Genomic DNA, 12,366 nt, shown 5'->3' on the forward strand with positions numbered 1-12,366 from the left:
ATTCACCTGATTGGTGGGTTGATACTGGTGCAAATATACATGTGTGTGCTGATGTTTCTTTGTTTTCTTCTTATCATGTTGGGCGGACTTCCTTCTTGTTGATGGAGAATGGGGCGCGTGCGGCTATACGTGGTGTTGGCACGGTCGATCTGAAGCTTACTTTGGAAAAGACCGTGCAGCTGAAGAACGTGCATCATGTCCCCAGAATAAAGAAGAATTTGATTAGTGGTTCTTTGCTTTGTCGTGATGGTTTTAAACTTGTATTCGAGACTAATAAGTGCGTACTTTCTAAGTATGGTACTTTTGTTGGGAAAGGCTATGAGAGCGGAGGCTTGTTCCGCTTGTCTTTGATAGATACTTGTTTTAATTTCGTGAACCATGTGAGCCACGATGATGAGATAAATATTGGGCATTCGCGATTATGTCATATTAATTTTGGTTGCATGACTCGCTTAGCTAGTTTAAATTTAATTCCGAAATTCAATGTGGTCAAAGGTTCTAAGTGTCATGTATGTGTTGAATCAAAACAACCTCGCAAGCCTCACAAGGCTGCTGCGGCGAGGGATTTGGCATCGTTAGAACTAATCCATTCTGACGTGCGAGATGAATGGAGAGTTGACCAAAGGTGGCAAAATATATTTCATAACTTTCATAGATGATTGCACTCGTTTTTCCTATGTGTATTTATTAAAATCAAAAGATGAAGTGTTGCATTATTTTAAGATCTATAAAGCTGAGGTAGAGAATTAACTTGAAAAGAAAATTAAACATTTGCGGTCTGATCGCGGGGAAGAATATTTCTTAAACGAATTTTTTGAGTTTTGCGCGGTGCATGGAATTATTCATGAGAAGACGCCACAATACTCACCACAGTCCAATGGATTGCGGGATTGCAGAGAGAAAGAACCGCACTCTAACTGAGTTGGTTAACGTCATGTTAGAGACTGTAGAACTATCTAAGGAATGGTAGGGTGAGGCTATATTGATAGCGTGTCATGTCCTGAATAGGGTGTCCACAAAGAACAAAGAAATTACACCATTTGAGTAATGAGAGAAGGAGAGATTAAATCTTTCTTACCTGCAAACTTGGGGTTGTTTGACAAAGGTGAATGTGCCAATAAACAAAAAGCGAAAGCTTGGACCAAAAACTGTTGATTGTGCCTTTCTCGGTTATGCTATTCATAGCGTAGATTATAGATTTTTAATAATAAACTCTGGTGTTCCTGACATGGTTGTTGGTACAATTATGGAATCTAGAGATGCGATATTTTTTGAGAATGAATTTCCCATGAAGAATACACCTAGCACTTCCAGTCATGAATATATTTTCTGCCTGAGACACATGAACCGGTAATACACGCTGATGTTGAAACCCATGAAGAAATTCCTGAGGAGGATAATGATATAGTCACTCGAACGAGTAAGAGACGGAGGGTTGTAAAATCCTTTGGTGAAAACTATAGTATATACCTTGTGGATGACACTCCCACAACCATAGCTGAGGCATATTCATCTCTTGGTGCTGACTTGTGGAAGAAAGCTGTTCAAAGTGAGACGGATTCTATTATGTCTAATGAAACTTGGGAAGTGGTTGAACCACTGGGGTGTAAATGGGTATTCAAAAAGAAGCTAAGGCCTGATGGTACTATTGAGAAGTATAAGACGAGGCTAGTGGCTAAAGGTTATACTCAAAAGGAAGGAGATGATTATTTTGATACTTACTCACCAGTTGCCCGTTTGACGACCATACGTGTGCTGTTGTCCTTGGCTGCCTCACACGGTCTTCTCGTTCATCAGATGGACGTTAAGACAGCTTTCTTGAATGGAGAGCTTGAGAAAGAGATCTACATGGATCAGCCTGATGAATTTATAGCAAAAGGTTAAGAGGGTAAGGTTTGTAAATTATTAAAATCTTTGTATGGTCTAAAGCAAGCTCCTAAACAGTGGCATGAGAAGTTTGATAAAACTTTGACATCAGCCGACTTTGCAGTGAATAAAGCTGATAAATGTGTTTATTATCGGTATGGTGGGGAAGAAGGTGTAATTTTGTGCTTGTATGTGGATGATATTTTAATCTTTGGAAATAATATTAATGTGATCAAGAAAGTGAAAGATTTTCTGTCTAATAATTTTGAGATGAAAGACTTGGGTGAGGCTGATGTTATTCTTAACGTTAAGCTACTGAGAGAAGGAAATGGTGGGGTAACACTTGTGCAATCCCACTATGTGAAAAATGTGCTAAATCGTTTTGTTTATAGTGAATGCACGCCTTCTCCAACTCCCTATGACCCAAGTGTGCTATTAAGAAAAAATCACGGAATAGCACATGATCAATTGAGATATTCTCAAATTGTTAGCTCACTAATGTATTTGGCTAGTGCAACAAGACCTGATATCTCGTTTGCTGTGGGCAAACTTAGCCGGTTTGTTTCAAATCCGGGAGATACACATTGGCACGCTCTTGAGAGGGTGTTGCGCTATCTGAAGGGAACCATGAGCTATGGCATTCACTATACCAGGTACCCGAGGGTACTGGAGGGTAACTGTGATGCTAACTGGATATCTGATGCTGATGAACTGTATGCCACAAGCGGATACGCGTTTTTGCTTGGAGGTGGCGCTGTTTTCTGGAAGTCTTGCAAGCAGACTGTCTTAACGAAGTCTACAATGAAAGCAGAACTCACAGTATTAGACGCCGTTAGCGCTGAGGCCGAGTGGCTTCGTGAACTCCTTATGGATTTATCGGTTGTAGAGAAACCTATACCAGCTATTTCTATAAACTGTGACAACCAAACTGTGATAACTAAGGTGAACAGTTCTAAGGACAACATGAAGTCTACAAGGCATGTGAAAAGGCGGTTAAAATCTATCAGAAAACTGAGAAACTCCGGAGTAATTACATTGGACTATGTCCAGACATCTAAAAATCTGGCAGATCAGTTTACTAAAGGTCTGTCACATAATGTGAGAGAAGGTGCATCGAGGGAGTTGGGCTTGAGACCCACTTGAAGTCATTCTATAGTGGTAACATGTTCTATGTGATCGGAGATCCCTTGAAGTAGGATGGTGAAACAAGCTAGTGGTTGATTGAGGGAGAGACCCCTTATGTTAAGGCCCGAATCGTTTGAGATGCACCGTTTCTCCAATGCTGTAAGGCAGCATGGTTAATTTCTTAATGTGATCCGAGTGGCTTATTAAAGCAGGGATGTTGTCCTACAGGACATCCTAGAAGGAACACATCTATATGAGTTCGATTGCTAGTTACAATCTATGAGATATGGGTAATCTCTAGATACTCATGAAAGGCCGTGAAGTGTGACTTATATGCTTCAAATAGAGAGGATGCCTTTTGCAGCCTAGTACCAGTTAAGAACTTTAGTGAAACTCACTTCACACAAAACTGTCAATTCAAGGCATAGTCCATTGTTCAATTGTGACTGAGTGTAACTACTGCTCTAGATGGATGTTCAACTTAACAGTCTCCATCGAAACACTGATATATCAAAGAAATGTGGATTTGAGACTAGTTTACTACGAACCCTAGAGTTTGGTGGGGATTGTTGGATATATTATGGGCTTGGCCCATATAATATTTAATAAATCAAATAAACTCTATGGCCCGTAATAATGCGCGGTGTATGGTTTAATACCGTACGGGATTTTGACTAGACGTTGACTCCGTTTATATGGTTGAATATTGTTCATCTATATTGAGAAGCAGAGAAAAGGACATAGGTGTCCCACACGCGTGCGCGCCGCCGCCGGCCGAGGCGTGGGCGTGGGCGTGGCTGTGGCGAGGCAAGGCGAGGCAGGAGGCGGCGAGCGGACGGGGCCATGTTTTGCCAATTAAGTCGTATAATTACGGGAGTTTCTTCCGTTTTTAATCAGTGGCGACTTGATGATGGGAGTTTCACCCGTTACCGCTGGCTGAGCCTTGATGGAGAGAGCTCTTCCGTCTCCTGATCTCCTCCTGAGACTCATCGCTTCCCTACCGCGAGCATATATTCCCAACTCCTCCATCAGTCATCTTCTTCTTCGCTTCGGAGTCAACCACTCTGCTACTCTTTGGTTCTCCCCGTCCTAGTTCCCTGCTCGCATAGGAACTGGGTGAGTAGAGCCTCGGGAACGCCTGCCGTCTGAGTTCACCTGCTCGGGTGAAGGGCGGCAATCATGTTTTTGGGGAGTGTCGTTGGCGGCACGACTACTCGCATCGACCGTCTTCTTCTTCCCGGCGCCGACGCACGTCTCTGGTGATCGGCACTGCTTCCTTCCTGCACTGCAACGAGCGGGACGACTACACCGACAGGCACTATGTCGACTAGCGCATCCAGCTCTGCCGCTGGGTATGCCTCTGTTCTCCGTTATCCAGTAAGGTCTTGTGTACTTACCTTGCTGGTTAGTATCATATACATGACGTTCATGCTTAGATCAAACATGTATGATGTCACCAACCTTTTGTTTATCGTCTTTTTCTGAATTAAATTGCTATTGAAAATGCCTAATTATCTAACATGATAAACTTATCAATTATTATCTGATGCCATATTTAGATGTTCCTGGGTGAAATGGTAAGTACGAGCAAGGACATACATGCATGTAGGAAAATACCGAGGTTACTGAAGTAGCAGGATATCATGTATATACATGTTTGTTTCTATGTATGTGTTTTACTTCTGATCTATATACTGGGCAGATCGAGGAAACACACCTCATTTTTGAAGAGATCAAAGGCTGCATCAGCTTCTAGAGTTTTGACATTAAACGCAAGTTCTTCCTTATCTGCGCAGTATGTTGCAATGCTTGCTTCAGTTGTTATCACAATGATGACAGTTCTAGATTCAGAGTGTCTAGATACCAACGAAGATTGTATCAAATCCCATTCCTGTATGGACTGAAGACCATCGATAACAACAAGGCACCGACGTGTGCTTAGAACCTCACGACACTTTCCAATGGCGTCTTTGATCCCCACTATATTAGAGGGTGCAGTTTCCTTGGCTTGAAGAGACTCCGAATGAAAATTCATAAGCAAGCTCCGTGAGAAGTCCCTTAAATTGAAGGGTCGGGAGTGTGATAAACCCACCCAACCGTATTCTTGAAATTGCTGGTTCTCTAGTATCCTGTCGCAGTACAAGTTCCTGACAAGAGCTGATTTCCCCACGCCAGGTATCCCCCAAACAGACATAACTTGAGAATGGTTCATTTGTGCCTGAACTGTACAGTGACGAAGTTGATCCATCTGCAATCGGCGTCCAACAAGGGAAGAATTCTGCATCCAGTCCCTGGCTGCTTTCATTTTAGAGTTGGGGACGATCCTGTGGTAAGAGGAATAGACATTCCTCTGGTTATGGCTGAAGTCATACTCTGTTGATATCTCATTGCTTCGTGTCGATGTGCTATCATTGTTGGCCTCGCTTTTATCTCCAGCGTCTTCAAAACCCTAAAAATAAGAAACGGGTAAAAGACAGAAAAAAAAGTTCTTAATTTTGTGCAGAAATTTTAATCACATGAATATGAATAAAAAAAATTAAGAGTAAAATTTATGGCCGATCCTCAAACTTATATTATGTCATTGCTGGTCCATGTACTCTTAAATTGCATCGGTTCAGGCCTTAAACTCTAATGGGGTCTCTTAGTCGTCCAAACAAATCTGACCCTACCCATGTATCAATGTGGCATACGAAGTGTGTGTTGTCATTGACCCAACATGTAGAACCCACATATCAGCTCCATCTCTCCTCTCCTACCTTTCTCATGGCCATGATCGATTGGCTCGTGCTACTCATGGGCCATAGGGGGAGAACTGGAGAAGGCATAGGCGGACGAGCTAGCCTGGTGATGGGCGGCAGAGGGTGCAAGCTCTAAGGTGTGGGCCAAAGATGGCATGGACATGATGGGGCAGAAGAGAGATAGGAGGCGAGTCACACTTCAATGATTTGGATGGCAGAGGCTGACTCATGGGTGCGGTGAGCCGGTGACGGAACTCGACAGAACTCCGATGAGCAATTTCTCTACATCTGAGGCTCTTTGGCAAAATCCAACATCACCATTGAGTTCGCCTTTGTAAGCTCTATACCTCGGTGTAGCCGGTTACAAAGATCTTCGTTGTTGTACCTTCGACCCTTATCTCCCTCTCCAACTCCGGGCGCTGACACCGAGCCGGCCGCCAACCGTGGCTTACCTACGCCCAACCCCATGTGCGCACTCCGCTTACCGCCAATGTCACAACCGCCCAATGCTATGCCCCGTTTGTCGCTGCCTCCCTCCCCCTCCCTCCTCCCGATTAGCCATGCTGCACTATCCCAGCCTAACCCCATTGGCCGCAAGCATCGATGGATGATGGGCTGCACAACCCCAGCCAGCTATTGTTGCCCACTGCTGCAGAAGATGATGATAGTTTTGGGAAATAACCCGGGGAAGTTTGTATCTTCACATAAACCCCTCCAAGCTTCTATGTCAAGCAATCCAGTCCTACATTGGCCCCGCATATTAGAGTCACATCACCACACACTCAACATGCCACATGAGCACAAAGGCACAAGCACTGACCTGTTTGGATGGCCACTAAGACCTAACAGAGATTTAGGCCAAAACGATGCAATTTAAGATTATTAGTAGCGGCATATCACACCGATGTAAGTTTGAGAACGGCCATGCACTTCACTCAAAAATTAATATCGTACCTCTTATGGTGCAACCATCATAAACTAACTCGGTAAACCCGAACAACTATAGCTTAGCTCGAGTAATACCAGGAACCACCGTGGGTTCACGAAAAATTATAACCGAAATATGGATGGATACGGGGCGGACCCAGAAAATATGAATGAGGAGGAGGGGTTATAGATGAGTTATAAGAGGGGCAAAATCAATGTAGGTGTTACTTTGATAGGGCTGGGTAACTTAGATGCAAATGTAGGAGTTATTTTGATAGGGCTGGGTAACTTAGATACAAATGTAGGGGTTACTTTGATAGAGCTGGTAGCTTAGATGCAAATGTGGGGTTTACTTTAAATTATCTTTTTATAATGATTGAAGTATGCAAATTTAGAGGTTACGCCAGGTTATCTTTCATAATGGCAGTCTTTTTTTTTTAACTTTCATAATGGCATAGTTAGTTAAGCAAGATGCAAATTTAAGAGTTATTACTTTGTATTACCTTTCACAATGTTAGATGGTTAATTTAAATACAGATTTATAAGTTATTATAATGTCATACGTGGGTGATAATAAATGATCCCGCAATCGACAAATGAAGAAAGAGGAAAGTTGTATCATGATAGTGATACAGTTTTGGCACGAAATCCAACCATTAAACCATGTACTCCCTCCGTCTAGAAAAAAAACGCAATTCTAGCTTTGAACCTGGACACGACGCGTGTCCAGGTTCAAAGCTAGAATTGCATTTTTTTTTCTAGACAGAGGGAGTACGGCTATTAGGTAGAGTTGTTCCGTTTTATATTAGTTTCGGGCCCAATGTCATATAGGAACAAATATATGCTATAATTAATGGCATCGGTATAAGGAGAAATACTCCAATACACTATGGATCTGATTGGGTACATGCATTAACTTGTATCAAGGCTTGTGTAGTGCACAGTTTAGCGTGTTTGGTTGTCCGTATAGACTTTTATGTAGGCTTTCACAGTGCTCAAAGCAGCCCAATACAACGTTAGCCAGAAAACTAGATTTCATTGTACTTAGATAATGCATATTTGAACAAGCTAATAAACAAAAATAAAATATTCTTACTCTGCGTACCTCTACTATAAATATGAGACCTCAACTACAACATAGAGTTGGCTACATTATAAACAAAGAAATCAAACTTGGCTGGTTATGCTGGATAACCATAAACCAAGACACTTCGTACATTTATGCTAATTTCAGTTATGCTGCATAAGGTCTAATTAATGCAGGGCATGTACATCGCTCGTCTTTTTCCCTTCTCCATATCGGCAATTTTGCAAAATTCCCCCCGCTCGGCTCAGTAGACGGTCTCCCCGTCGTCTCGCGAGGCGACGTGGAAGGCCCGTACTCCGAGGCCAGTCGACGGAGAGAGCCGCGCGGTAGGACCTCATCCTCACTAGTCGACAGGGTGCTTGGTTCCCGCGTGGGCATGCGCAGTTTCTGGTTTGGGCGCGCACAGGATGGTGCGGCGCGCCAAACTCCCCGGTGTCCTCGCTTTCTTCCCCGTCTGTGTCGGCTTCGATTAGGAATGGCATGGCGGCGGCGGCAGCCACAAACACCATGGTCGCGGTGGCGGCGAGGCGGCGGTACCCATCCCCATTGGTCATGGTGGCGGCCGGCGGCAACTTCCTCGATGGCTGGATCTAGCGTGGCCGATTCGCCCCTAATCCATGGCAGAAGCTGGTCCCGTGCTGCAGAAGAGCGCAACACTGTGTGAGGTCGTAGACGCGGCGAGTGTGTGGGGTGGGGCTGTGAGATGCATAGTCGCGGGAGCAGAAGAGGGCGGCAGCAGTTGTGCGGCGCAATGACAACGACGGTGGGTGATGATGGGCATGCAACGTCATCTGCACCCAAAAAGCTCCGTCGGTGGCCTCGCATTGGCTTCAGTTACCAGTATCTGAAAATTGGTTATCTGTTATCTGAAAATTGGTGTATTAGTGTTATCTGAAAACTAGAGTCATAGATGGCCATGTTTTTGTTATCTGTAATCTGAAAACTGGATTCATATATGTTCATGTTCTGGAAAAGTTCAAAGCTCCAATTATATTACTGAACATGTTGTCATGTATGAGCGGTTAGTGTATTGTTTCTTACTCAAATGTTTCACTGAATATGCATATTCTTTGTTTAGCCAGTAAATCAATAGTTTGCAAAATGATTTTGTCCTACCTGATTAGCTGCGTGGAATGGTACTGTGTTTGGCTAATACATGGAAAACATTGTCACTATGCTATTTTCATAATGTGAAATGGTAGCTGTTTTTGGCTGACTCGGGGCTAAGAGGATGTGTGCCTCTTTGTGGATCTTTCTAGTGAAATTTTCATTGAAGTCAAATCTGTAGCAGTTGCTTGCGCTATGGAAACAAAGAAAATAGATAAAGATGTTGCAATTATATACAATATATCATTTATATTGATTATTTTAAAATATTGTAATCATGTTCATCTTATTTAAGTTTGATCCGTTTTTTTAGCAAATAGCAACACACTAGTATACAAAATAGTCTTGACAATTGATCTAGGCTATATACACAACAATAAATAGTTCACAGACAGTGAAATAATTTTTAGTTGTCTCTACGTCAGATTCGAGGCTCGTACAGACGACCCCTGTCTCTGGGTTGTACATGCCTTTATGTGTTAAGAAAGTAGTATTCTTCTTGTAATCTTATGGCATTGAAGTTTTGGAGCAAGTGCGATAATTCAATGGCTTAGTTCTAACCCTAGAGAAATACGAATACTATACTCAATATGGTAGACGGGATATTAATCCAGCGTGCGCTGAAGGATCAATCACACACATAACAAAGACTAAGGCTAAAAGAAAACGGAGGATGTTGTGATACTGGCACCTTACGCGGAAGCGGTTGCTTGGATCTACCTAGGCGAGATGCTCACGAGAGATCGCACACACCGCAAAAGAGACTCGATGTTTGGTAACGAGGTTCGGCCGAAGACTACGTCCCCGGGGCATGCTTACGGGCGCTCCTGCCCGCCCTCTGGTACTTTTGGAGCACGTCTCTAGACCGCTAGCCGACCCCTATCAAATGGGGCACGGGCCTCCACTCGGACTTACCCGATAACAGCTCACCGGAGGTGTCACCGCTCGTGCCCACCGAGGGTAGCCTGGCATGCTCCATCCCTCCTTCCGAACGAAAAGGATGCGCGAGGGCCGCACAAAAAAGACAGGGAAACTCCTAATCGCCCTCTTGCTCCGCGCAGAGGCTCGGGGGCTCTTCCTGCAACCGAGCCAAGACCCAGCGACCCGAACTCACACTCAGGGGTCCGGCAAACGCGATAAAACCCCACAATCGATAGGGAAAAAGCCGCTGGAGGAGTAAATCCACTCCTCCAGGGCCTCGGGGGCTACACCCGGCGGGTGTGCTCGCGCGCACCCACCGAGGCCTCGAGCAGAAAAATACAATCCCGACGGGAGCTGCTGCGAGCCAAGTCTCGTCAAAACCTCAGGGAGAGTGCTCGCACTCCCCCCGAGGCTCGGGGGCTACTGTCGGATACCATAAAAAGGGGCACCCTAAGCAAGAACCTAAAAATTGCTTAGACCTTGTAAATATCGAAGCCAAGTAACAACCATGAAGCCTCGGCCGATTCTCCGATTCACCCGAGGCCCGTGCCGCAAGGCCTCGGACGTGGTACCAACCCTCCGCCTCGACCGAGGCCCCCTCGCCCGAGGCCCCAAACCGCAAGGCCTCGGACGAGGTACCGATTCTCCGATTCGTCCGAGGCCCACGCCGCAAGGCCTCGGACGAAGCACCGATTCTCCGCCTCGCTCGAGGCCGGCTCGGCAACAACCCCGTCGCCTCCGCCTTGACCGACTTCTCTGACAGAATGTCACGTCCAACTAACACGTCCAACCACTCCCGCAACGTCAGCCGCACGTCGGCGCAGTACAACAGAGTGGCCGACGAGACGCGAGTCACATCGACGCCATGCAGTCAGGGACAGGACGGGGTGGGGGTTACCGGCCGTTGTACTCGGCACTGTGCCCACAGCTGACACCCGTGCTACACTGTGCTGCCTAACCCCTGCTCCAAGGACAGCGCGGCGTGGAGGGTCATGTCCGGGTCCCTATAGCCTCGGAATCGGCATGAAAGCCCAACCGCTCCTTCCGAGCCTCGGCTACCCACCTCTGCACCTTGTAGCCTCAGGACTTGCGCTCACCGAGCCCCCCACAATGGTTCAGCCTCTGCACCGACGGGGCCTCGGCACTCTACGCTGACGACATACAGCGACCGGCACCACGCCCGCAGAACGTGCCATACCCTGCGTCGGGTTGCAGGAGCTCCCATGTCGTGTACAGGGCCTAGCTCCTGTAGCCTCGGAATCAGCGTACCCGTGCCGTCGCATCAACCCGGCCTCGGCACTCCGCGCTGGTCAAACATACAGTGACCAGCACGCCTCCTATAGAAGAGGGCACGCCTGCCACCACAGGAGCTCCCACGTCGCATAGGATCGAGCGTGACCGGCGCATCGCTCCAGTGCACCGAAGACAACCGCTCCACCGACCATACCGCCATAGTGACAAGCTGCAGGGCTCAGACATACCGCCTCCGCCAAGAGAAGAATGCCACGTAGCTAATACCTGTACCGCCCCTGTGCCTCCCTTCGACTATAAAAGGGAGCAACCAGGGCTGCTTCTAAGGGGGAAGACGCGCGAAACGGTAGAGACCCGCGGAACACACCCGCACGAGCGACGCGCAACACTTTGTAACACGCACTCCACTGCGAGAGATCAACATCTCAAGCAACTCGCACTACCACTCTACGCCGAGACCTGGGACCGGCTCCCTCTCTCGCCCTGCTTGTAAACCCCTACTACAAGCACCTCGGTGCAAGGAATACAAGATCACTCTCTCAGACTGGACGTAGGGCACCGATTGCCTGAACCAGTATAAACCTTGTGTCTCTTTGCATCACCATCCGGGATTAGGGGCACGCAGTATAAATTCACTCGTTGGTTGAGGACCCCCGGTCCAAAACACCGACAACAGCTATCCCCTAACGAGTTCGAGAAGGGCTACTTCATGTTCGGCACCATTCTGGACCTGACAACAACGCCAGCTACACGCTCCAACTCCACCATCTGGCGACGGGTGAACACCTACTTGCTTCCTGACATCGCCAATCACTCCAACAACTTCACGGCTCCACCGAAAGAGATGCAACACTTTGCCGTTGACGCCGCGGTCCGCCGCACCTTGCTGCTAGCAGCCCGCCGAATAACGATGACCGCGGAGGGAACAATCAGGCCATACACCTACTTCTTCTACAGCTACATCAGCAACCTACTCTACCGCCTCGAGTTCGTGTGGAATGCACGAGGGACAACCTCATCCTTGCAGACCCAATTCGTGGCCGCCTCTTCGTCGCCATTGAAGCCATCCTCCCAGGACAAGCGTATCCACCCGACGGCGTCAACACTTGGACACTACTTCAGCGCGAGGACGCGCTGATCGGAGAAGGGGGGAGTGATGTCATACGCCCAATGAGGGTTGAAGGCCCATCTGGCCTAGGTGCCAGGGGCAGCAGCAGTGCCACAACCAAGGTGGGCACCGCCTAGGAAGGAGGCGCGCACGGCAAGGGCGGGTCCCCACCGCTCCACTATCCATACCCGGAGGATCCCCAATAGGAATGGGATCGGTTGAGAGTAGATAGGGAG

At 46.9% G+C, this 12,366-nt stretch overlaps 1 protein-coding gene across 4 annotated transcripts in view; it reads right to left on the bottom strand.

Moving 5' to 3' along the window:
• LOC136484334 (uncharacterized) overlaps positions 1–12,366 on the bottom strand; it is a 32,683-nt gene that overhangs the window by 5,664 nt on the left and 14,653 nt on the right. For all 4 annotated transcript variants that reach the window (XM_066481634.1, XM_066481607.1, XM_066481624.1 and 1 more), the window contains exon 10: positions 4,709–5,440. In XM_066481634.1, coding sequence (XP_066337731.1) covers positions 4,709–5,440 — 732 coding nt within the window. The remainder of the gene's footprint in view (positions 1–4,708; positions 5,441–12,366) is intronic.

This window comes from Miscanthus floridulus, chromosome 1, assembly GCF_019320115.1.
Source record: "Miscanthus floridulus cultivar M001 chromosome 1, ASM1932011v1, whole genome shotgun sequence".
NCBI classification, from domain to species: domain Eukaryota; kingdom Viridiplantae; phylum Streptophyta; class Magnoliopsida; order Poales; family Poaceae; genus Miscanthus; species Miscanthus floridulus.